The sequence below is a fragment of the Natator depressus genome, chromosome 2 (genome assembly GCF_965152275.1).
Source record: "Natator depressus isolate rNatDep1 chromosome 2, rNatDep2.hap1, whole genome shotgun sequence".
Classification (NCBI taxonomy): Eukaryota; Metazoa; Chordata; order Testudines; family Cheloniidae; genus Natator; species Natator depressus.
In genome coordinates this window covers 47980896-48008634 of record NC_134235.1, presented here as the reverse complement: position 1 = coordinate 48008634, position 27739 = coordinate 47980896, and the positions used below count along the sequence as shown (strand labels likewise).

Here is a 27739-nt window from a genome sequence, read left to right as displayed (position 1 = left end):
CGTTCAATTACAAATACAAACTAACGATGCCGGGGGCTGCAGCCCCGAGCCGGGGCGGACGCCGCGGGAAGCGGCGCAGGCAGGGGACTAGCTCTGCGGGGGCCAGCCTGCCAGGGGCGAAGCAGACGGGCAGGGGAGCGGGGCAGAGGCGGCGGAGGGCGCGCGGGGGGGGGCAGAGGGGAGTCCAGGGGATCGCTCTCTCCGCCCCCTGCGCGCCAGCCAGGCGCCCCCGCCCCCTCTGTCCCTCTCCCCCCCGACCGGCCTCAACGGGGGCTCGGAGTTGGCGGGAGCCTATAAAAGCCCCTGGCGGAGCCGGCGCCACCGTCCTGCAGGAGCCGGCCGGAGCAGCCCGGGCACAGAGTGCGGAGACCCCGCGCCGAGAGCATGGCCCAGCAATCCTGTCAGTGGGGCTATGACAGTGACAACGGTGAGTGGCGGCAGGGCGAGCCCCGCAGCCTCCCCTGGGGCGGGAGCCTGCGGCGCTCGCGGCCAGCCCGGGCTCCGCTGTCAGCGCATCTGTCCGGCACCGCCGCTCTGGCAGACGCTGCAAGGGCTGAGACTGGGGCGGGCTGGGTGGCGGCTGGCTCCTGGCTCCTGCAACTTCTGCTGCCATGATAATAAGTCTGGGCACAACTTTACCGCCAGGTCAACCCACGTTCCCCGTCCAATCTCCACCCTCACCCGGAAAGTGGATCTTGGACAGCTCCTGGAGCGCGGCGATCCAGGCGGCTGACTCCAGCTCCCCGGCTGGGCGGGGCGGGGCGGGCCTGTGGCTCGGCGGCATATTCACCTGCAAAAACAGTTTCTTAAAAGGAGTCACGCCCAATGGTTCAAATGCCTCTGTCTGAAAACCAAAAGGAGGGGAAAGATCCACAGTGAAGGGCACAGCTGTGAGGCGATGTATGAATAAAGTGTAACATTGATTGTATTTGTATTAAACAGATGCCAACTTTATACTTAAATGGAAGAGATTTTCATGTCATTCCTTTGCATTTCTTCCTAGGACCTGAGCACTGGCACAAATATTACCCTATTGCCAAAGGAGACCACCAGTCACCTATTGAAATCAATTCCAAAGAGGTCCAGCATGACCCCTCTTTACCCCCTTGGTTTGTTGGTTATGATCCCGGTGCAGCGAAGACCATACTGAACAATGGGAGAACCTGCAGAGTTGTGTTTGATGACACCTTTGATAGATCAGGTTAGTTTTAGTTTTATCTTAATAAGTTATTCTGAATTAGTTAATGGTTGGAAAGTGCTTGGAAGACAACCTATGCTCTGCTTTATTTATTACTGCTGAAGGATTTGGCCCTGCACACACCAGCACAGAAGGCCACATTAGGGATGGAATGGGGATAGACCATGATCTGCATTTGAGAGGATCCAGTTGCCCCAGTACTCAACACAGCTCTCGCAGGGAGACTGTGACTGCTATAGCAGCCCCCAGGTGCAGTCTCACATGGTGGGGGAGGGGGAGTGATGGAGGGAGGGGCTGCAGCAGACATGCAATCTTGGCCCTGGGCTGGAGGGTGGATTTCACCTCCCCAGTCACACTGCACTCCACCTACATGGAGTCCAATTCCTCAGGCTTTCTGTGAGAGGAGTGAATTTTACCCAAAAGGCTTTGAGGTACACAGCTAGAATGCCTATGTAAAACCAAGGTATCATTTCTGAATAGTGTAATCATACTATTTTGGATAAAGCAATGTAGCTATATAGATAAACCCCAAATCCTGCTGTCCTTGCTCAAACAAAGCTCCCATTGACATTAATGAGATTTTTGCCTGTTAGGACTAGGATTAGGCCTCTAATATTTCTGCTAAATGAGACCTCAGGTACAAAAGGCGGAGAAATTTCAGCTTAAAATGAGCTTCTTTAAAGCAAACATTAACTCTTTTATCATTACTCTTATTAACCTGTCCACCTACGCTTCACAAATGCATGCACTATGCTGCATATTTACTATGTGGCTCTTAAGGGTTAGAATGGCCAGACATTTTGACTAAATATACCGATGCTGCTTAGCAAGTGCTAGAAGTATTTAGCATCTGTTGACTTAACCACTGAAATTTCATACTGATACTATAGGCTGCACTTCCTAGGAAAAAGTAACTGGCAAGAAGCTGTGAAATTTCTTCACTACTGCATTAAAAAGGAAATCAGATGAATAATATTGCAACTCTAATGCTTGCATCTCTAGAAATCAAATGATTCTAAACTTGCTTCCATCTTTGCAAAGCTTTTAGTGCATAATCCTGAATGCAGACTAGCAATAATTGCCCAGATGCCTCAAGCAGCTTTGGAAAAGATATACAATATTTGGACCCAAGGCTACAGTCTTTGTACTTGTGTGTAAGGTCTGCAGGATTTTGGCATATATTTGTAATATGTGCAGTGCCAAGCTACAGCAAGGAAAAACAAATGTGTACATTTTATGTAGTGAAAGACCAGTCAAAAAACACAACATATGGTGTTATTTCTAAACTACACAGGAAACTTCAACTACTACTGCTGCATTGTTAGTAGGGATAATCATAATTTGTAAGAGTAATTTTGCTAATAGACTCAATGTTCTTAAATATTTAAGTGTGTGCATCTTAATTTTGATTTTCATTCATTTTTGATGGGTTAATGCAAACAAATCCAAAGTCAAAATATGTACAAGCTGAGTTATCCAATAAAATAAAATAATAATAAAAAAAAACAGAAACACACAAAAGACTGGGAATAGTTGCCGGATTTTGATTCGTTCTCTCGCAAAATAGAAAACAAATCTACTTCCCTAAGATCACTTAGCATTTCTTTCTAATATGTTATTTATTTATTTGCATTAGATTAATTTTGGTGGCATTTGCATTGGAATTCTATTCTTGATAAACCACATCAAGTTACATCATTAAAGAGCTGTAGCTGGAGTATATTGAAAGACCTCCATAACCACTGCTGATCATGCTGATCATGTTTGTCTCATTTTTCCTTTTGCTTCTGATCCATATGTTGCATCCACTTGTTATTGTCTCTCATTTCATATTTGGATTACAAACTCTTCAGGGCTCTTTATTTATGTATTTGTACAGGGTCTAGTACTGCCAGGCCTTGATCCATTACTGAAGCCCATAGGCAATACTGTCATACAAATAAATACTATTAATAATAATTAACAATAACCTTAGGTAAAATATGAAATGCCTAACCACAATGCCCAAAATAATAATATGATATTTACACTATAAATAAATTCAAATAACAACATTTAGATATTATTCCATTTTCTTAAAGTTTCCAGCAAATATGACCATGCCTATATCTATGACCATTTATAGCCACACATAAGTGGTATGTGATGGAGCTATCTGTGGTATACATTTCAGGACCATGCAATACATCGCAGAGACATGTAATAAAGTGCATTTATGGTGCATCTTTTAGCACCTCACCTGCATTATGCCATCTCTGCCAGCAATACTTCTAACATTCCAGTTTCTGAGCAGCTTCTTAAAAGCCCAAACTGCTAGAGACAGGCAGCTGTGGAAGATACGTGTCCAGTAGTACTCATAGATTAACTAGATTCCTAGGCCAGAAGGGCCCACTGTGATCATCTAGTCTTACATGTTGTATATCATGGGCTATAGAACATCCCCAAAATAATTCCTGGAGCAGATCTTTTAGAAAAACATCCAGTCTGGATTTAAAAATTGTCAGTGAGGGAGACTCCACCAGGATCATTCTTAAATTGCTCCAATAGTTAATTATCCTCACTGTTACAATTTACACCTTATTTCCAATCTGAATTTGTTTAGCTTCAACTCCCAGCCATTGGATCATGTTATACCTTTCTCTACTAGATTGAAGAGCCCATTATCAAGTATTTGTTTCCCATGTAGGTACATACAGACTGTGATCAAGTCACTCCTTAACCTTCTGTTTGTTAATCTTAATAATTTAGCTCCTGGAGTCTATCATTGTAAGGCATTTTTGCTAATCCTTTAATCATTCTCTGAGTCCTCTTCTTTGAACCCTCTCCAATTTATCAACATCCTTCTTGAACTGTGGACACCAGAACTGGACATGGTATTCCAGCAGTGGTTATATACATTTTCTTGGAAATAGACCCTGATTCTTTCAAGGTTGGAGCTATCCCAGGAAGGCACCAGTGTCTCTCCTCATGTGCAAATTCTCTGGCCATCTGCACTCCCACCCTCCTGCTGTTGACTTTCTGTCAGCTGCAGGAGAAGAGCATGGAGCTGCACAGTTCAGACACACTTTCCTGCAAGCCTCCCCTGTGTTCATGCAGGACCTTCTACTTCCGCATTACAGCCTTTCATAGGCATGTTTCTCTTTGGAAGTAGTCCATGCATAAACCTGATAACTGAATTTTAAACTAAAAATTGTATATGCACACATTTCACAAAGAACATTTTATTTATGAACTTTTGATGAATAAATGTTCATTTGTTAGCTTCTGAGATAGAAACAATGAGGACAAATAATAATTAAAAACTCTGCTTTTAACTGGAAAAAATGTCTAGCCTAAGCATGGCTTTTATTTTGGTCTAATCCTACTTAAATTTAGAGTGTTACACAAAGCCATCTGTAAGTTAGAGAGAACCAAAAATCCAAAAATATTCTTTTTAAGTTCTGCACTCTATTCTAGACCCACACCTCACATTACAGGAAGACAGCATTGTCTGTTGTTAACTAGGAAACTGTGCTAGAAGACTTTCCAGCTCTGCCACTGATTTGCTGTCTGACTTTAGGTAAGTCATTTAGCCTTTGTCTCAGTTTCCCCATAGGTAAAAGTGAAATAGGGGTCCTTCAGAGGATCCTTCTCATCTGCTTTCCAATTTTTGGTGGGTATTCCACTGGCCTATGTCCTTGGTCCTCTTCTCTTCTCCTTCTATATCTTATCCACAGTTAATCTCATCAATAAACATCAATTCAACTTCCATCTCTATGCCGATGACTCACAGATCTTCTTCCCTTCTCCTGACCAGACCAAAATCTTGGCCTGTCTCTCTAACAACTCATGAATTCATATTCATTAGCTCAAACTCAACATGGCTAAAACAGAGCTACTAATCTCCTCCCCCCCCCCCATTCCCTATTACCTCCTTTCTCAATCAGTGTGGACAACATCATCATCTTGCCAGTCATTCAGACACATAACCTGGGCTTCATCTTTGATTCAGACCTCTGTCTAGGTCTTCACATCCAGGCTAGGTCTAAATCTTGCCAGTTCTTCCTGCATAACATCTCTAAGATACAGTCTTTCTTATCCATCCACACAGCTAAAACACTCATCCAAGCTCTCATCATCTCATGTATCGATTACCTCAACATTCTTCTCTCTGGCCTTTACAAATGCACTCTTGCCCTACTCATATCCATTCAGAATACTGCAGCAAAGATTGTTTTCCTAGACTGTTGATTTAATCATGTCTCCCTTCTCTTTGTATCCTTTCACTGGCTCCCCCTTCTCTATCTCATTAAGTTTAATCTTGTTGTCTTAACTTTCAAGGCCTTTCATGACCTAATCCCACTGTACCTATTGTAGTAGGAAGAGAGCCTGAGACATAAACCCTTGTATCAGGTGCCTGGTATGAGGCAGGACCTGCTCACAGAATCTGGCAAGAACAGGGCTGATATTGCAGAAATACACACTCCTAAGAAGTGCTAGTCACAGAGTACTCACACAAACACATACGGATATCAAGTGGTATCAAAACATCCCAATATCAAGTATGGTACAAAAACATTCCCCAGGGATAACAGGAACACACTGATAAGGTCAGGATGACAGTATGTAATAGAGATGTTTTGATAAAACCAACATGTACAAGGTGATAAGTGATAAGTAGTCACATCAGGGGGCAGTAACTAGAGTAACTATGTTAGAGGGACAGTACTAACTTGTTTGTATTGGGATATAAAGATGTATCTCAAAGGGAGTATCTTTGTCTGGCCTAAGGAGGAATGGAAAGTCCCGCCATTCACTGAGCTGGTCCATTATTATGGGCATACACGTATTAGTGGTTTGGTAGAATCTGTGGGATATTAGTACTGTACTTCATTGACAATAAACCTGGCCGGGTGCCTTCATCCCTTAACGGATCTTGTGGTCATTGAGAGGTTCGCTCAATGTCTGCCATGCCAGCTGTCTGCGCAGGGCTGGGGCAGCACACAGAGGGAACACACACACACAGCCAAACATCTATCAGCATCTAACCACACCTATTATCTCTCTTTCACTATCAAGCTGTCGATACTTGCTACCAAATGGCTGAGACACCAGCCTCCATTTCCCTTTTGTTTAGTTTTTAAACAAGCACCTTCATACTTTCTCCCATGCTGCCCCTCATGCTTAAGAGGCGCTCCCCATAAACATTCACAAAGCTAATTCATTATCCACCTTCAAAACACTCCTCCAAACTCTTCTTTGATGTGATGAGTACCAAAAACTTGACGCCAGTTAGTCTGCTGGTATGCTGACACCACTGTCTATCACCAATATTGTCTCATGGTTTCCTTGTATTCCCCCATCTGTCTGCATCTATCTGTTGTCTCTTGTCATACTTAGATTGAAAGCTCCTTGGGGGCAGGGACCGTCTTTTTGTTCTGTGTTTGTACAGTGCTTAGCCAGGTGCATGACTAGGGTTCCTAGTAATTACAGTAATTACAGGTAAATACTTATTTATCTTTGCATAACACTTTGAGATTCTTCTATAAAAGGCTTTATCTAACTGCAAATTATTTATGATGATTTATTTATGTATTACTGAAGTCAATAAGACTTACAAGAATTACACAGCTAAAGCCCAGTACAATGCCTGCCTTATGTATGCCAGTGGATATGGCACATGCCAACTAAAGACAAACAGCAAAGTTAAGCCTTTCACTTTGTGCTTGGCACATCTTTTATCCCTAGATATTCCAGCATGTCTGGTATTTAGCATTAATTTGAAACCAGCACTGCTTATGTACAAGAGGATTTAAGAATTGTATTAATGTTAACTTTGAACCTCTATGATATTGTTGGAGGTCAGAACTTCAGTGCTCTTCAGACCCGGTCTTCTGGAACTGCGATAGTGGTTTGGGTTATCAGCTTTCTGCCTCTGGAGTCATGGGCTGCATTCTTCATTTAGGTCAAACATGAAAATGAATTTGGGAGCTTATTTTATACCAGTGTCTCATTCAAAACAGGCCCAGAATTGAAAGACTAGGGTGATTTGTGTAGTAAGTCAGGATTGATGTATGCTGGAAAATGGTATGAGAGGCCCACTCTTTATTCTTCTGTATAGACAGTGCCATTTGTTCCTAAAGAACACCAAATTCACATTCAAATAAACCCCTTATTTCTTTTGAGTGTTATCTTCTCCTTTTAATGGTTATTTAGATAGAGAATTCCATTTTAAAATGTCAACAATGTAACCATGTGTTGAAGACCTTTCAGAAAAGTGCTTACCTGACTTAATTAGCCACAATGACTGTGGATATACTGATATCTTCTGTTGAGCAATTGCTTATTTATTTATGGATTTTATAATGTATGATTGACATAATGAGCTGTAACATTTGCTCATGATATTGTCTCTTTGTTTTCTTGTAAAGCAACATTTTCTATCTCAGGGAATAATGCCCCATTATGTTCCCCTGTGGGTTATCACCTGTCCTTGTAGATCAGGCAACAGGTGAGTGTTTTAAGACATGTTTGCAAGGACAAACCCTCCTTATGTCTATAAACAGGGCTGACCTTCTGTGCCAAACTGATTTTTGTCACCTGACCCTCAGTGAGACAAGCCACATGGAGGAGTCTCTGCTCACCTTAGTTGCATCCGCCTGCGCAGCATTGACCTTCACTGGCTATGCCTGCCTCACTGACTTCACTGAAGACTGAAAAACTGCACTGTTTTGATCCAAGCTCAGCCTCTTGCTAGTCAGAAAACAATTCCATGATGGATAACCATGAGGAGTGCAGGCCACTCTATCAGGCGTCTATCTCTGCACACCCAGTTACAGGCCCCACATTGTGACAGAGGCATCTTTTAAATAGGTGCTGCAAACACTAAATCTCAGGAAGCATCTTGGACTGTCTTCTCTCATTCATTGAATATTTATTCCTGTGGTGCCCAAAGGCCATATCCAAGATCAGGGCTGTACTGTGCTAGGCAGTTTACAAATACACAGAGTAAGAACCAGTCACTGGCCAACGGGATGAGAGCTTGTTTTCACAAGGGTCCTCTCAGAACCAAAATGCTGCGAGTACTTTCCCCACTGAACCCTCCTGGGCTGTTTCACCCCTAGAGAGATGCACCCAAATGGCTTAGTCCATGTTGCTTGAGCCCAGCAACAGCAAACCTGAGGCTAAACAATGTGGCTAAAATGTTACTTCCTGAAGAATGGACTGTGGGAAATTCCCAGAATCCAAAACTGATACATAAGGCCAGACACTCAGCTGCTTAAAGAGGGCAAGACACTCTTGAAGTGGACATCTCCGCCAACAGAAATGCTGGATGCCGAAACATCAAGAGAAAGCCTGTGAGCTACATTATTAAGCCTTTGCTTGCCATTTTCTGCAATCCCAGCTCAGAGACCATTAAAAGAAGCTGAGAGATATTGTTGGGATTTCAATCTAGACTGTTCGGAGACCCTCAGTTTAGCTGAGGCTTTTGTCCAATTTTAATTTCCCAGAAAAGTGTTTCCCATTTGGACAAAATAAATTCAAAGCTTAGGGACAAAGGAATTGTGTGCATTATGTGCATTGAGGTGCAGAGGAATATTGTGGGTTCCCAGCTGTCCTTGCATTCAATATGACATTGCCCAGAGCTAGCACAGACGATGGGAAAGTGGGACATTCTCTTGGAAGAGGAGGCTCCATTACATTAGCCGAACTAGCAGGCCAGACTCACTGCTGGGTTAATAGTGCCCATGTAGAGTAAATATTAGAGATCTCATGGGTAGGAAAAGTGCCACCCAAACCACTTGTGGTCCCTAATTGGACCATTCAGTGTTCCTAAGGCATAGTAATAGTGAAGTTTAAGAACAGAGGAGACACCGTCAGCTCTTTGGCTGGGATAGTCAACCTTAAGACAAGCAGGAAGAAGACCAAGAGGATGCAGTATCCAGCCTGTAAAAGAATTTTCAACTTTCACTTATCTGCTCCATCTCAAGGCAAGACCATTCACCAACTGGGAGATGTGAGATCTGGGAAAGGTAAGCGGAGTTTTCTTACTGACTTACAGGATAAGAGATTGAAACTGGCAGAGTCCTTTAAATGCAACCACTCTACATTTACTTGCAGAGATTCTTTTCAAAAACCAAAGCAGACATTATCAAAGGCAGGAATACTAGGGTTTTGTGTTTGAACTTGGAAAAGGTTCAATCTTCTCCTATTAATGCTGTGATAGACAACAGGCAGGCTAAAATTATAGTTCAGATCTAATCCAGTGCAGGGGGACCCCATTTTATATATAAACATAGAGCTATTACTCTAGTGTGGTGGGGTGTACTTGCCCTGCACTGGAAAAGAAGAGGTTAACCCCACACTCTGGGCAGAGGAAGCCATGCCTCCTCGCCCTTGCTGGGCATGCTCCAACTGCTGCTTCCGTATAAAAGGGAGCAGCCCAGCTCATTGTAGGCTGACCGTCAGAGAAGAATGACACACCTTGCAGGCTGCAGCCCAGGAGCAGATGGAACCCTAGACTGCGGGAGCCAGATGTGCTGAGACCCAAGCTGATGCTCAGATACCTGTGGATGCCCATGGGAGCCCCGAGCCACCGGGAGCAGTGCAGGCTGAGGAACCCAAAGATCTTGAAGACATCCAGACCACAGAATCAGGGAGAATGGTAGGAAGTAGTCATGGGGAACCTGACAATGGACAATGAACCGGATTTTGAGTCAGCGTGTTTAGGCCAGATCCCTGCTGACTCAGTGGCATGCATACTTGCCACTACCAAGGTCCTGGGCTGGGACCCGGTGGAGAGGGAGAGTCTGGGTCCCCCTACCCGGGCCGCCAACCTCCCCGCCCCAGGTGGTGTCCCACTTCCCCAACTCTGACCATTAGCCTGCATAGCCCTGCTAATGAGGGCAGTCTTATTGACTCTGACTAGTAGGCCACACAACTGTGTTGAGAAGGTCAGCTGTACTGATTGTGGCCATTAGGCTGTACAGTCCGAGTGAGAGGACGATTGTATTGACTCTGGCCAGTAGGCCATACAGCCTGAGTGAGAGGGTGAGTGTATTGACTCTTGCCACTAGGCCATATAACTGTGCCAAGGAGGTCAGCCATACTGACTGTGGCCACTAGGCCATATGGCCCGAGTGAGAGGGAAATTATATTGACTCCGGCCATTAGACTGCATCGCCCTGATGTCAAGGGTGATCATATTGACTCTGGCCAATAGGCCATACTGCCCCGATGATAAGGGCAACCACTTTGACTCTGGCCATTGGGACATTCTGCCCTGAGGCTAAGGGCAGGCAGACGGACTTAACTGCAGAGCTGTGACACCCTTGCCCCGCCCCAGAAGAGGGACAGGGCATACTTGCCCCGCGACACCTAGTCTTAGTAGAAAAAATTATAGAAAGCCCAGTATTTTAGGGCTTAGAAGTACTGCCAAAGGAGAACTCTCATGGTGGCTGGATAAACTCTAGAAGATATCATTCAATCTTGCATTCAAAGTCCTTGCAATTTTTTATGAGTGCCCATCTATTTCTCAGGTTTCAGAGTAGTGGTCAATCTGAAAGACTTTAAATTCATGGTTTAAAAATGCTATTTTTGATGAAATAACAGATTTAAATACAATCCTTGTCTTCATCCTATGCATCCAAACTACTGGGAAATCTCAAGGCTCTGCTGGCAATTTTGTATCAGTGAAATGTAATGGTGTTTGGTCTATGTGTTGCTCTGAACATGTTTACCATGGGGTCAGGATTAGTTATTCATCTTTCAAGGCCTCTGGGAGTGAAGATTATATATATGTATAGATAGATTGTGCAAACCTTATTCAGGGATAATTTTCCCCACACATATAATCCCATTAATGTCATAGGATCTATTCACAGTCTGGTCCTTAGACAATATGTTGAATATGGCAAGTCAGAAGAGTTCTTAAAATGGCATATTTTGCCCACACTATATCTGTTAAGCCTCCTTAAGGGTCTTTCTAGCTAAGAGATGGAAAACAACTATAGAACAAATGGTCAATTTTTCAAAATGTCAAAAGGTTACCAGTGAGGTGTCCCAAGGTTCTGTACTAGGACCAGGGTTATTTAATCGGGAAGAGGGAGTGAACAGTGAGGTGAAAAATTTTGCAGAAAGCTATTTCAATTAGCAGAGACTAGAGAAGACTGTGAGAAACCTCAGAGGGACCTAATAAAGCTAGAAGAATATAGAGCATGATGGCAGTTGAAATTTACTTGGAAAGTGCAATATGACTAGATGATCATGATGGTCCTTTCTGACTTTAAAGTCTATGAGTCGATTGATTTACATTATTGAGTTCTAAATTAAAACCTGGGCATCATTGTGGACAGCGCAATGAAAACCTCTGCTCAGTATGTAGCAGCAATCAAAATCAGCATGCGAAATATGAGGGGATGTAACAGGAATTTGTTGGAAAGTAATATTGGAGATATTATGACTGGTCTATTACTCAGAAATAGTAGAAATTGGATCAGCATGGATGACCACCATCCATAAAATCTGGAAATAAAATCTGGAAACTTTAACTGCTCAACATATTCCAGGGTCAGAGAATGTGGTGGTAAATCCTGTCTTTGGAAGGAAGCACCATTGGACCCTGAAACATTCCTCATCTATGGGAGACACAAAACTTTGAGATTCTGAAGATTCCAATGCAAAAATACAGGAAGCATGCATTCTCCATTCCTTGGACAGGCACAGAACTTCTCCACCTGTTTCCCCCACATTCCAGTACTCCAAAAAGTTAAGGATTCTCCATGATCAGATACCTGCTGCCAGGGAATCATTGCATTCCGGAGGATTTCAGGTGCATGCCATCACATTCTTGCTTTCAGGTGGGAAAAGTGCAACCGACATAACCTAAAATAGGGATTTTGTTTTGTGGGCAAAATCAAACACAGAAGGTAAAAACACCCTTGTGATATTGTCTTATTAACTAGATATAGTCAGAAGGGACCTTTACTAGCACTGCCAAAATATGTACTGTTGCCTCTGTTTTCCCTGAAGTAAGTAGGACCAGAGAATTCGGAATGCTGACCTCCCAAGCCAAATCAATGCAGCTTAAATATAAATATTGTGGGGATGCAAATGTTTTACTAAATCGCTTAGCCTCTGTGGACAAATTCTAATGGAATATCAGAAACTCATCTGCAAAACTGCCATATCTCCTACTGTTGTATTTGTCCATCGGAGGGGTAGAATTGCATTTCCTAAAAATGAAGGCACCTTTGAAGAAGCAATATCTCAAAGGCTGTGAATTTCTTCAGTCTTGGAGAACTATGACCCAGAAGGCTTGTTCTCCTGTTCTGCTTCATCTGATCATGGATGATAGAATTCAGAAGTCTCTGTCCCCTCCCGCTTAAAGAAGTACATTGGAAAGTCTCTGGATAGAAGGGATTGAGTAGACATCCTTTTTTGTTACAGTTGCAGGACCCTGAAAGCCAGTTTGGTCTAATGCAATCAAAGCTAGTCAAGAAAACCACAGACTTCGCTGTGTCTCCTTTTGGGCCCACTCACAGAGAGGAACATCAGCAGCAGTCGGGATGTGACATCTCCAGAGAATTGTCCATAGCTCACTGGTTTGATGACAGAACCTTTATAAAATATTACTGGAGACCTTCATATGTGAACATATTCAGCTTGGCAGTTTTGAATCTCAAGTACTAGAAAATTGAAATAATGTGGCATTATTCCATATGTATAAAAACAAGTTGCCTTTGATTTTAACAACAGGAAATTCTGTTTGAGGGGAATAGTAGCATATCATTTCCCCCACATCCCCAAATACTATATCAAGAGAGATGTGTATATGCTTCTTTCCCAACCTTTGGTCACATGCATTGTACTTAATCCTCTCATCCTTTCTGAGTGAAAGTAAACCTTACCCCTTTCATTTCTCCCTCTTCAAGAAGAGGACAGTTTCAAAGAATTTTGTTCCAGTCCATAAGCTGAAACAAAATAAAGATGATTTTTTATTACTTTTGAACCAAATCTCCTCTGTGGACTTCATCTTTATTTTTTAGCCCTTGGAATTTGGACCAAGTGTTTGAGAAAGGTATGTCTTATAGATTTCATCAATTTTTACCTAATTAGAATATGGAAGAGAGGTATTTACATCAGAGACCGTCTATAAATAAAGAGTCTGTTTATACCCTCATTATGTGCTTTTGTGTGTTTGTACCATATTTCTAAACAAACATAAAAGAAAAAGCCTTTCCCCTCATTGAGAGTATAGTCTTTCTGGTTCAAAATCAGTTATGCTCAAGTTAAGCCCTATTTACAGTTGAGAGAAGCAAGGAGTTTTTTGGCATCAGGTTTTACAGCCTCACCTGGTGAAAGGATTACCAATGACTGGTGATCACTCACAAGTGAAAACAACGTAAGGTAGCGGGGCAGAAAAGTGTGTGAACAGTGTTCCCACACTTTTGACCTCACATGCATTGTATATGCAAAGTCACGCCACATGGAGGACACCATTTTATACAGAAACGTGCAGAGATAGGGGGTTGATACTGGCGGGGCAGGATACACTGGTGGAGGTGGAGTACCTGCCCTTAAAAAATCAAGGTTGTACCCCATTGACCTTCAAACAGGATTACTGGTTTTATAAATCTGTTTTAGTGGAGAATTGATAACCTTGACAGCTGCTACTGATCCCACTGACAAACTGCCTACAGTATTACATGTCTGAGAGACCACGTGAAAGGAAGATGGCCTCCTTCTGTATCCTTCAGATACTTTCTTTCTAGGACATTTCAGAAAAGAGCTGGGCATGGACTTATTCCTGGTCTTTTCAGATCCAGGAATGTAATTGTCTTTACCTGGTATGCCTTTACCATACGGACCCAATCCCATGATGTGTGGATCCCTTGCTGAAGCTGTTTGAGCACCTTTAACTTCCATGAAAGTCAATGGCTATTGAGGATGCTCAGAGCCTGCAAGGATCAGTCCTAAGCTAATAGTCAGAAAGTGTGTAATTCATGATGCTATCATAAAATACACTTACCTTGTTCTTGGTGGTCTACAATGTAAAACCTTCCTATTGCTTGGAATAATGACTCATTATTATGGCCCCGCTGGTGGCAACGTTGCCACGGGTATTACACATACTGAACTTTTTCAGAGGATAAGGTTTGTCTGAATGCTCAGTAACCACTTTTTAGCTCATCTGTTTTTACCTTTTTCTTCTGCTCTTTCTTCAGGAAATAGACCTTTCCCTAGAGATAACAGACTACACTGCAAACATTGCTTGCAACATAGTTTAAAAAGCAATGACAGTACTGGATCATAGGCAGGGCTTGTAGCACTTTATGGCACTAGTAGGGTAGGTGTAGTACTGCATGGCACCTCTAGGCCAGTAGCAGTACTGCGTGGCCCCTCTAGGCCAGTTTCACAGAGATTCCCATTAAATCCTCAGCATAAAATTGTGAATTCCATAACAGGACATTCACTGGCGAATGGTGAGCCATCCTGAGCACCCATCCTCCCCAAACTGTCCTACATTCTGCCGTGAGGGGAATGGGATGTGTTCTACAACTGGCATCCCATTCTGTGGTTTTACCCTGATTCATGGTAATTTCTATAGCTCTGAAATCAAATAGTGCTATATAGCCCAGTGATAGGTAGATACAGGCCTAATCATGCAAGGTGCTGAGTGCCCTCAACTCCCACTGAAATCAGCTGGAATTGCTGTAGGTGCTCAACACCTTCAAAATGTTGGACTCCTCTGTGGTAATTGTATACGCTTATACTTTGAATCAAAGCTTCTTTGAAAAGGTCTGTACCTAATGTTAATGTGGATTGTCAATTGCAGTGCTGCGAGGTGGACCACTCCCAGGACCCTACAGGCTGCGGCAGTTTCACTTTCATTGGGGTTCTTCTGATGACCATGGCTCTGAGCACATTGTAGATGGAGTGAAATGTGCAGCAGAGGTGGGACCAGTTTTTCTATATACTAGCGTACTGGGCAATTGGGCAACACTAACCGCTTTCCTTTTCAAGTATTTATTTATATTTATTGATTTTGTATGAACTATGTTATTGCTGTGACTATTCAAAAATGTGACCTGGGGTGAATCATTTCTGCCAACGAACACAGCTTTTCATAACAAAAATACAACTCCCCTGCCTGCCCCCTTCGAAAACTGTAAATTTTTGTAAATATGCCACAACCTTAAATTCACCATTTTCAGTGAGATCTTTTTGCAGCAAACACAACTTTGGTTGCAGTATTTTATTTTTTCTCAAACTTATTATAATATAATTTTTGCTGGTTTTATTGGTCATTAGGAGTTTTTGGTATATAATTAATTATTTATAAAAATAAAGTCCCAGGATTTATTTTTTTCACATGCATTACCAATGGGGGGAAAAAGGTTATAACAAGGACATTTCAATTAGTTTAAAACTGTTGTGTTTGAGAATATCCTTTAGAGCAGTGTTTCCCAAAGTTGGGACAGCGCTTGTTCAGGGAAAGCCCTTGGCGGGCCGGGCCAGTTTGTCTACCTGCCGCGTCCGAAGGTTTGGCCGATCGCAGCTCCCACTGGCTGCGGTTTGCCACTGCAGGCCAATGGGGGCTGCGGGAAGCGACGCCGGCCGGTACGTCCCTCAGCCCATGCCGCTTCCCACAGCCCCCATTGGCCTGCAGCGGTGAACCGCAGCCAGTGGGAGCCGCGATCGGCCGAACCTGCGGACGTGGCAGGTAAACAAACCAGCCTGGCTCGCCAGGGGCTTTCGCTGAACAAGCAGCATCCCAAGTTTGGGAAACACTGCTCTAGATTTTAAATATCTGTTTTTAAAAATCTATCAGTGTATTGTCAAGAATTGTTTTAAATAAATATTTGCTGCTTTTTTGATGTAAACGCACAAACTACTATGGGCCAAACTCTCTGTAGTTAATGGCTGAGTTTGACCCAGTGTGTATTCGGTGTGGGCTTAAGCTCTGATAGCAATAAATTAATAACAAATTCTGCCTTCTTTCCACATCCTACATGGGAGGAAATGTAAATTCAAACTACCATGGAAACACCATGTTTTCTCTCTATCAGGAGCCGTGCAGCAGCCTGCTAGTGTTCCTCCCAACTCTGCAAGCCCGTACATGTCACATGTACCTACTGTACAGAGATATACCATGGCTTTGCACCAACTCCCATCCAGAAGAAATGGTGGCAGACAAGATGCATATCAGAGATGCCCTGGCCCAAAACTTTGTGTGGGGGCTGTGGGTGATTTTCCTCTTTCCTCCCTTTGCCTAGTAGCATCTACCATGGTCCAGCTCCATGGGTATCCCAGTTTCTACTAGTGGATTGAGTGGGAGCATTCTGTCCCCCAAACCTCTCTTTTTAGTTCCATCAAGAAAAGTCTTTTTACTTTGCCTTTGTTTGCGGGACTAAGATTTAACCCCTAGGCCTTTATACAGAGGAGAAACAATATATGGAGTGAATAATGCTTTGCTAGAATACAAGTGGAGGCTGTGGGCCATGTTGCTTTTATCCTAAACAACGATGCGCGTAACAACAGAGGAGTAAATAAAGAGCAATATATTATATGCCGCATTCAGGAAGAGTGCTATTTTTTAAAATATGAGTGTACATTAGCTAAATTTAATGAAACTGCTGGATAATCTCATTGTGAATGAAGTTATACCACATTCGTATTATATGAAGATATGTCCAGATTCTGCATATATTCAGATACCATGGTGATAGCCATGTTATTAGAAGCTAAATAAATAGATAGCAGTCCTCTGGAAGAATAAATAAAACATTATGAAAAATGTCCTTAACATTTAGTATTGTAGACAGTAGAGATGAGAAAGAACTACAGGGTCACCTGGTCCATTCACTACCGGGTCAGGGGAGTGGGATGGAGAGTAGAGCAAGAACAGCAGAACCATGGTTTATAAAGCACAAATACATTTCAATTTTTTAAAAGAATTTCTTTAACCTGAAAATACAATTGAGATTAAACACATCAATGGATAACTTCTGCATTGCATGTGTGCATGTTACATGCATTTGTAAGCATCTCCTCTATTACGTTATTTGATTAATTTCAAGCAAGTTTTGTATTTTTATGCTTCATTTAAAACCAAAGTAATTGACAAGCAGTTGTTGCAAAAAACACAAGCATGTGGAAGAGCCGTAGAAGCAATAGGACATATTTATACATATTTTCATTTGGAGGCCAAGTTCTGCATTCCCTGTGCATTCAAAACTCTTTCAGCAGGATGTACAAGGAATGCAGGACCTGGCCTGTGATGGCATTTTATTGCATAACAGTATTTGTAACATTTACATTTCTTTGGTTCAAGCTTCATATGGTACACTGGAATCCGAAATATAGTAATTTTGCTGGAGCTTTGAAACAACCTGATGGCGTGGCTGTTGTGGGCATTTTTCTGAAAGTAAGTTTGGAAGTGTTCATTCTTTATACTGTTGCATACCTGTATTCTTCTGCTAATTGCAGGGAAAAAAGTTCCTGTTGTACTTACTTCTCAGCCATATATCTCATTAGAGAATAATATTCAGAATGATGCATACATTGGGATTAGGATGGGCCTGGATCCATAGAAATTTATTGCACTCACACCCATAAAACAGACTTTTAGCACCATCCCTAACATTCAGTAGTGTGTGTCATACATGTACCTGAATAGGAGTCATTTTATCTGCAGTCTGTACCTGTTGCTACATCCACAACACTGAGACTATGTTTTGATGGGGAGTGAGGGAACCCAGGTTGCATTTTCTCCTCCTCTCTGGGTGCAGTATCAATGGCAGGTATCTGCTCAGTAGCAATCAGCTGTGCAGTGTTACTCACTGAATGATTTCCATGACAGAGATCTCTCTCAAAGAATCTGCCTTAATCTTACCCTGACAGAAACCAGGGTCACTTCTTCCACTGTTCATGGCAGCCTGTCCCACAGCCACCCCCATCAACAGAGCTTTTCATCCTACCTCAGCAATATACACAATGATTTCTCATTAAGTTTATATAGGGATCATGAGAAAAACTTTCTCACTGTTCAGGTCCAAAGTTTTAGTCATAGATTCTAAGCCTAGAAGGGACCACTGTGATTATGTAGTCTCGCCTCCTTTGTAACATAGGCCAGAGAACTTCCCTGAAATAATTCCTGTTTGAACTAGAACATATATTTTAGGGAAAAAATCTAATCGTGATTTTAAAATTGCCTGTGATGAAGAATTTGCCACAACCTTTGCTAAATTGTTTCAATGGTTAATCACCCTCACTGTTAAAAATGTATGCCTTATTATTTGTAGTCTGATTTTCTCTAGCTTCAACTTCCAACCATTCAAACTTGTTGTGCCTTTGTCTGCTAGACTGAGGATCCCATTCTCAAATATTTGTTCCCCATGTAGATACTTGTAGTCTATAATCAAGTCACCCCTTCATTTTCTGTTTGTTAAACTAAATAGATTGAGCTCCTTGGATCTACCACTATAAAGCAAGTTTTCCAATCCTTTAATCATTCTTGTGGCTTTTCTCTGAACCCTCTTCAATTCATCGACAACCTTCTTGAATTGTGAATACCAGACACAGTATTCTAGCAGTAGTCTCACGAGTGCTAAATACAGAGGTAATATAACCTCCCTTTGACTACATGAGATCGCTCTGTTTATGCATTAAAGGATTGCATTAGCCCTTTTGGTCAGAGAGTCACCCTCTTGTTTAGCTGATTATCAGCCATGCCCCACAAATATTTCTCAGGACAGAGGTCTGTAAACATGGCCTACATTCTTTGTTTCTAGATGTATGACTTTACATTTGGATATTGTTTGCTTGTGCCCAATTTAGCAAGCGATCCAGATTACTCTTTATCAGTGACCTGTCCTCTTCTTTATTTTCCACTCTTCCTGTGTTTGTGCAAACTCTAAATTTTATCAGTGATGATTTTATGTTTTCTTCCAGGTCATTGATACAAATTTTAAATAGTGTGGGGCCAAGAACGAATCCCTGCAGGACCCCACTAGAAATACACCTGTTTGATGATAGGTTTCAGAGTAGCAGCCGTGTTAGCCTGGGAATGGATGTGTCATTACACAAAGTAAAACTATTTCCCCATGCTTCCCCCCCCCACCCCCGCCACTGCTCCTTGGACGTTCCTGTTAACTGCTGGAAATGGCCCACCTTGATTATCACTACAAAAGGTTTTCTCTCCCCCGCTCTCCTGCTGGTAATAGCTCATCTTAAGTGATCACTTTCCTTACAGTGTGTATGATAACACCTATTTTTTCATGTTCTGTGTGTATATAAATCTCCTCATTGTATTTTCCACTGAATGTATCCGATGAAGTGAGCTGTAGCTCACGAAAGCTTATGCTCAGATAAATTGGTTAGTCTCTAAGGTGCCACTAGTACTTCTTTTCTGTTTGATGATGATTTTCTGTTTACAGTTATATTTTGAGACCTGTTTCAGAGTAGCAGCTGTGTTAAAAAGAAAAAGAGTACTTGTGGCACCTTAGAGACTTTCCACTGTATGCATCCGATGAAGTGAGCTGTAGCTCACGAAAGCTTATGCTCTGATAAATTTGTTAGTCTCTAAGGTGCCACAAGTACTCCTTTTTATTTTGAGACCTGTCAGTTAGCCAGCTTTTAATACATTTATTATACGCTATGCTGATTTTGTATCATTTTAGTATCTTAATCAAATTCCCATGGGGAACCAAGTTCAATGCCTTGCAGAAGTCTAAGTATGTTACATCAACTCCATTACTTTTACCAGCCAAACTTGTAATATTATCAAAAAAGATATCAAGTTAGTTTGACAGGATCTATTTTCCATGAACCCATGTTGATGGTCTTAATTATATTAATTTCCTTAAGTCTTTATTAATCAAGTTCCATATCAGCTGTTCCATTATTTTGCTCGGGATCAATGCCAGGCTAACAGGCCTATCATCACCTGGGTTGTCCTGTTTATCCTTTTTAAATATTGGCACAACACTAGTTCAGCCCAATGCAGAAATGGGATCCCACCATGAAGGTTGGATTTGGTCCAGATTCAAACTATCTTCAAATTCTGGAATTAGATCCAGCATTTTGGTTTAGGCACTTCTCTAATACTAATAGACACAAGCTCAAAGTCCTTACTGAAGTCTGTCTTTCAGCAGGCAAAACTCAGTTGGTATGTCTACACTGCAGTATAAAACCAGGGTCTGAACTCATGCTGAATCCTAATCCCCCTACACGCAAATTGTGCCAACCTAGGGCTCAGACCCAGGATCCCTGGATGGAGGGTCTGAGCCTGATTCAAGGTGGGACCCAAGTTCAAGCCCTATTGTTTTTCAGTGTAGATGCAGCCCCACTGGACTTGTGCTCTGGGAGTCTGCCAGAAGTATTCCACAATCCCAATGGCTGGCTGACTTTGTCCTCGGGACAGTCAAGTTTTCCCACACTGCACCACAAACAAAGGACCAGAGTGGCCACATTTTGGGAAGGCGCTGGGAAGTCTGGAATATGTGTCGTTGGACTCGTATCCACATAATGCAGTGTAGACACTGGAGCTCCAGGTTGGGACCCAGAGTTCAACAATTCCTGTCCTGGGGTTACAAATGAGTGTAGATGCTCAAGACCTATGTTAACAATCCCAGGGTCTGCTAACTAGAATTCTGCTAACACTGGGCTTACATTGCAGTTTAGAAATAACTAGTGGGTTGAATAGTAGTTGAGTAGTGAAAATTCCTCAGATATTTTACATCTGTCATGATTTTTCTTTCTCCTTTGGCTTGTAGTGTCCATGAGGAGAATGAGCATTGGTTATTAGCAGAGGTAGTAGTAGTACAGCGTGCAGTTCTCCACACGTCTCTGGAAATGCGCTTTGAGTCCGACCATCAGCAATGCTCACATATTAGAAGGCTGAGACACTTTTCAGTATTTCATTTTGGTGCTATCAAAACATTTTGAGTTTTTCAGTTCAGTCAAAACTATTTAGCAATTCACTGAAGATATTTCATTCAGTTCTAGTGATAGTAGAGTGAGTCATGGTGTCTTCTCTGATGCTATACTTCAATGGATGTTTGGTTTATGTGAAGCCTGCAGAACAAGGCCCAAGAGGAGGTAGTTTAAGAAGGGCAAATTTACATCACTGGTGACATGAACCATGTTATAACCCATTCTTCCAGAGATGAGAAGCTTCTTTAGTGTTAGACTGTGCTGCTATCCTCTTCTGAAGTATCAGAAGGCATAATGTAGTATTTCTTTACACTTCTTTACGTGAGATCAGATCCTTTGCAAAGATATCAGCTTTCCACTTCTATTTTCCCTGCGTACTCAGTTTAGCATGTAGTTTTATTCTTTACTAAAGTCAGGCTACTGCATAAGGGCTAAAGCATGCATTTGGTAGGAAAATTACCACCAACTTGTATATATATATATGCTAAAGAAACTATACATTTTCTCTTTGTTATAAGTAAAAATTGTGTGAGATGTGAAACTAATTTAGTTCTAATCATCAGAATTTCTTCTTTTGCATCCCACCCTGTCCCCACTCAAATCAGTGGGAATTATACTAGCCACTTCAACTGGAGCATGACTGAGCTTTGTAGGTAGTTTTAGCAAACACTACGGTAATGAAAAATCAAGCAATTTATTCTTATATTATTCTGGGTGTTTTTTCCCTCCATCAGGAGTAACGTTTTGTTGTTTTTCAGTACAAAATGGTCAGAGAATGTTAATTGGCAGAGGGATGGGTCAAGTAGCATTTTTCATGCAGTCGTGAGATATGAAGGAAAACAAATTCAGCTGGCATATCTACTGTTCAGTTTATGCTTTCTGCATTACAGGTTGGAAAAACTCCCAAACCAGAGATGAAGAGAATTCTTGAAGAAATAGATAATATTAAGACAAAGGTAACAAAATAGTTTTTATTTTATTAAGTTAACTGGGTAGCTTCAGTAGCAAGAACCAGAAGGCCAGATTTGCTAGTCTGCTCTGGCTGCTTTGCATTATTCCAGCAACACATAGCAGCCAGAGCATTCTGGTGACTATGGCCCAGAATATCTTCTCTTCTTTAAGGAGAAATATAATTCCTCCTCTCACTTCTCTAAGGTCCCCCATTGACTTCAATGGGCTTTCCATCAGCCCCTAAATACACAGTTGCCAGGCAGCCCTCACTGATAGCACAAATATCATTGCAAATCCTATCCTAAACTGTTTTTCAAATTAATTAATTACCTAAGGGCTTATATAGACAGAACTCCCACAGAAGGGATCTTAGTTTGCATAAGAATTACAGTATCAGAAAGCTTATGCCCAAATAAATCTGTTAATCTTTAAGGTGCCACCAGACTCCTTGTTAGTCACAATTGTTAGGTAACAGTACATTATGGTGACAAGAGTTTCTGAGAAGTTACAATACTTAAGTACATCAGTGGACTCTTTGATAAAGTGCATCTTATTTTATTTCTTTGGGAAATCTCAGCCTTGGACTAGAGGTCATTTCTAGAAAAGTAAGTTACAGGGCAAATGTTTGAAAGGAGGAGGTCAGCCTCTTACATGATATTGGACATTTCATTAATTCTTCCATGGAAACTCGACTCTCTTTTTAAGCAAGCTCGGTGTCTCCATTAGTGTTATTAAAGAGATTTCTGTTTTGTTTATTTAAGGGGAAAGAAGCTCCTTTTCCAAACTTTGATCCATCAATTCTTTTCCCTAAATCTCGGGACTATTGGACCTACCATGGCTCCTTCACTACACCTCCTTGTGAAGAGTGCATTACCTGGATTCTTCTGAGGGAGCCTATTGAAGTCAGCCCAGACCAGGTAAACTTCAGCTGGACATTAACCTCCCTATTGTCATCGTTCTTTCACAATTTGAGATTATTTATTTACACATCATCCTGACCTTACTCTTTCAATAAGAAAAACTCCCACTGGAATCAGTGGGAAATTGCATGAATAAAGACTGAGTTAAAACAGAGTGAAAGCTGAATTTCAGGATTGGGCCCTTCTATTAGAAACTACTCAGTTGGCTTCATTAGGAACACCATTGGGACTCTGAAAATTGCTGCATAGGACTCCAGGTTTCCCTGGGCCTGCCACCACATATAGCCACCCAACCCACGAGCCCCACATCCCAGTCTCTATATAATTCTAGTGCCAGCAGGTGGCAGCAGAGACTGAAATCCCTAGCTATCTTCCTCATTTGGAAAATTGTTTGTTCCTCCTTTTGGCTTCCTACACCATGTCAGTGGGAGGGTTCAGGTCACCAGACACCATGGAGTTTCATAAATCAGGCTGGGGGATGGGAGTGCTCACAGGGAGGCAGTGGGTGACTAGGAAGTGAATGTGAGAGTTTGGGGCTATGTGGAGGTGATCTGATTGTAGGCAGGGTACAAGGGAGTTCTCACCACATTGGCCAAGGAGGAGTGGTAGCTCTCCCTTTCCTCTCTGTCTGCTCTCTCCTTACTTTAACCCATGAGTGTAGTAGATGGAGCTGGATGTGACACACACACATTACTTCACATAGGAACTTTGAATCATAGAATAGAATATCAGGGTTGGAAGGGACTCAGGAGGTCATCTAGTCCAACCCCCTGCTCAAAGCAGGACCAATCCCCAACTAAATCATCCCAGCCAGGGCTTTGTCAAGCCTGACCTTAAAAACCTCTAACGAAGGCGATTCCACCACCTCCCTAGGTAACGCATTCCAGTGCTTCACCACCCTCCTAGTGAAATAGTTTTTCCTAATATCCAACCTAAAGCTCCCAGACTGCAACTTGAGACCATTACTCCTTGTTCTGTCATCTGCTACCACTGAGAACAGTCTAGATCCATCCTCTTTGGAACCCCCTTTCACGTAGTTGAAAGCAGTTATCAAATCCCTCCCCCCCTCATTCTTCTCTTCTGCAGACTAAAATATCCCAGTCCTCTCAGCCTCTCCTCATAAATCATGTGTCCAGCCCCCTAATCATTTTTGTTACCCTCCGCTGGACTCTTTCCAGTTTTTCCACATCCTTCTTGTAGTGTGGGGCCCAAAACTGGACACAGTACTCCAGATGAGGCCTCACCAATGCCAAATAGAGGGGAATGATCACATCCCTCGATCTGCTGGCAATGCTCCTACTTATACAGCCCAAAATGCCGTTAGCCTTCTTGGCAAAAAGGGCACACTGTTGACTCATATCCAGCTTCTCGTCCACTGTAACCCCTAGGTCCTTTTCTGCGGAACTGCTGCCTAGCCACTGGGTCCCTAGTCTGTAGCAGTGCATGGGATTCTTCTGTCCTTGCAAAACCAAAACCTGCGCTGCTCATACACCAAGCTTATCAAAATTTAAGCCACTAACCTAGATACTTCTGCGGTGTGATAAATCAGCGGAACATTTGATGCATGTAACAAAAGTTATAGTTATGTATGTTTAAACCATTTAAATTCTAAGGGGTTTTTCAGTTAGAGCTGGTTGGAAAAAATGCAATGAAACTTTTTATTGGAATTTGCCATTTTGTTGAAATCTAAACAAATGGCAGAGACGGTTTGATTTTGATGAAGTTTTGACAGAACCCAGGCAGGGTTCTCATGGAATCCTGCCTGCCTCACAGGTTTCAAACCCTGCTTGGTTTTCAGCCAGATTGCCTGCCTGGCTTTTTGGCAGCCTGCCTGGCTACCTGCTGGAGAGCCCAGGTCCTCAGTAGCCTGCCTAGAGGGCCTTACTGGGAACTGAGAGCCTGGAATAATGGGAGACCTGGCTTGCAGCCCACAGCTCCTTGAAAGCCCAGGGTCCCCTGCTCTGGGACAGCCCAACAAATAGATCACCTCAGGATCTGTGGCCCCTGGGCAGCATCCCAAAGGGACAGCCCCAGAGCCTGTGCTCCATTCCCTTTCTCAGAGAATTTTTAAATTTTTGGTTTTCATTCCAAATTTGAACTAAACCAAATTTCAAAATATCTCCATGAAATGCCCACCTCTATAACTCCCTCTAACTTCCATCTTTCAGGCAGAAAATTTCCCAGGTCTGATGTCTATTCGCATTGATTTTTTTTTCCTTTTGAAAATTTGAGCAAAATCACCAATTATACTTGAATGAAGACTGAGTAAAAAAAAAAAATTACTGTGGAGTGCAATGAATGAGGCACGATGAGCGAGACTAATAATAAATAGTCAACCAATGTCTCATGCAGTATGCACTGAATGAAGCAGGGGTTCCTATGATCATCTAATTGAAAACTGTATCATAATGCGACCTTACGTTTGGCATTTCTTGGGGATTCATTTTACAGCCATAATGTTCTTTTAATTTAGTTTTTATTTAATATTTCAAAAGATTCTTCCCTAAAATCCATTTTATTTGAAATACTAATTTCAAAAGAACAGTGACCTGCCCCACACATTCTAGGTGGCAGTGTGTAACAAAGGTGATTGCAAAACTTGCATTAATTTCTATGTAAAAAGTACATTTCTGGAAATGTTCTTGGCTAAATTTTAGTAGATAGAAGTGGTAACTTTGGGTGACCTTCATTTCTCTGAGCTGAAAGCTTCATACCCAAGATGATGGTCTTTGAGGAGAAATAAATATATTTGTACATTTCCATCCCCTGCCCCAGCACTTAAATGGTAGAAATCTGATAAAATTGACCAGTGATCATTTTGGTGATCTCACGTTTAAAGATCAGTTTTCTAATCTAGGATTGTTCCTATACTCAGCAGTCCACAATGTATGAGTGTTCCAAATTTCAAGACTCTAGCTAAATAGGAAAATGAAAATTCAAGGAGTCAGTGAGTGACATGTTACACAGGTACGTATTAGATTATACATATGTATTTACATACGTATAACTTCTCATCCTAGAATCTCAAGGTGCTTTTTTAATATGGTACAAATAAGCCAGTGCCGGCATCTTTGACACTGCATATAGATTCTGGTTGGCATTAGCATATCACACAACAATTTGATTTCCAAATTCTGACCTGATACTTTTGTGGCTGCTTATTATATGAAAAATGGACTAAGCGGAGTACAGTGAGATTGCGAGAACTGAGGGGCTGACTTGAACCTTAGTCCCAAAGGTTAAAGCTAACACAAGCTCCTGCATGACTATATTAACATAGCTCATCGCTGCATTTTCATAGCTCATTCAAATACAGAGCTGATCTGGAGGTCACTTCCCTATTTTTCCCTATTTATACCAAAATATAAAGGTATTAGATATTTGAAAGCTTCTCCTTGCATGCAAAATGCAAATTGGCTCTGGTCAGCTTTCCTGGCTCAACTACACAAGTGTGGTTAGAGCCTCATTACTGACTCAGGTATTTACATTACATTTATTTAGAACTCCGATGAAGGCATAGCTATTAGTGAACAGCTCAGTGTTGCATCAGCAATAAAAATATCAACTTTCTCTTCTTCCCCCACTTTAAGGGTCGATCTTAGTGTGAAATTCATTTAGAATGCAACAACTATGTGCTGAATCATTGATCAACTCCATCTGATGTGTTTCTGATCACTGCTGTATTCAGACAACGCTCTTCTTTCTAAATAGTGCCAGTAGCAGGTTTTAGGCATGGCATTAATTGTTCTCCCACTAGCCAGCAGGGCCTGTGTGTAACCTGCAAGGGAGCACCTTGATCGGTTCATCCAGAGAGTCTGATCATTTCAAAAAGTGGATAATTAGTACTTGTAGCCATGCTTTGTTGCTTATTTGGGGTTATGCTGTTTTACAGACGGAATTATTAGTAGTAATATTTGTAGTAATGCCAAGAAGCCCCAGTCATGGACCAAGGCCCCACTGTGCTGGGCGCAGTACAAACACTGAACAAAATGAAAATCCCTGCCCCAAAGAGCTGACAGTATAAGTGACATCACCTGAGAGAAGTTCACAGGATCAGACCCTTAAAGATCTCTAATCCTAGAAGCCTGCTAACATTCAGACTTGCTGACAGTAATGTTGTAAGTGCTAATCCCTTTGACAGAGTGGCCAAGATTGTTCTCCTTCTGTATGGCTGGGACACTGAGGGCCGAATTGTCCAGTGTGCAACTGGTGCACCTGGAAAGATGTGCTCACTCCATACGCATTAGGCTGTGAGCCATTACCCAGTCCACTCTTTGTTATTATATTATTTCTACAACACTCTTGGCATGCATGGAACTTTACAGAAAATGCACATCCAAACACCCATTGGTGCACTCCAATGTGGCAGGGGAGGTACAGCAGGAGCGAGTTCCTTTGAAAGTAGGGCCCTCTGGCTGCAGAGCAAGAGAACGTTATCAAGTCCTGAAGAGCACTTGGAAAATGCAGCTTGTGGCATCACAGAAAGAGAGGTTAACCCTGGATTTTTAATTTTTTCAGCAGAAAAGAAACAAACTGAAGGTCCTGCTCCTAACCCATCCAAAGCATTGCAGGAGGCAGCATCCTGCTTAACAATATTGCTGCCACTAGTACCGGGTCTTCCTACTATACCACAGCAGAATATAGCCTGTGCCTCAGCTTGTTATTGAAGCAAAGGATTTGTTGGAAAATCCAGCCCTAAGGGCTTCTCACAAGGGACCAAATCCTGACACATCCCTCGCAACCGCTGAGAGCT

General features: G+C 42.1%; 1 protein-coding gene across 1 annotated transcript in view; it reads left to right on the top strand.

Annotated features, from left to right (window-relative positions):
- The first annotated feature begins 291 nt into the window (after positions 1-291).
- LOC141982258 (carbonic anhydrase 3-like) overlaps positions 292-27739 on the top strand; it is a 29730-nt gene continuing 2282 nt past the window's right edge. Inside the window, exons 1-6 of the mRNA XM_074944156.1 lie at positions 292-427; positions 1004-1201; positions 15015-15133; positions 17514-17606; positions 22006-22071; positions 22828-22983. Coding sequence (XP_074800257.1) covers positions 385-427; positions 1004-1201; positions 15015-15133; positions 17514-17606; positions 22006-22071; positions 22828-22983 — 675 coding nt within the window. The 5' untranslated portion in view covers positions 292-384. The remainder of the gene's footprint in view (positions 428-1003; positions 1202-15014; positions 15134-17513; positions 17607-22005; positions 22072-22827; positions 22984-27739) is intronic.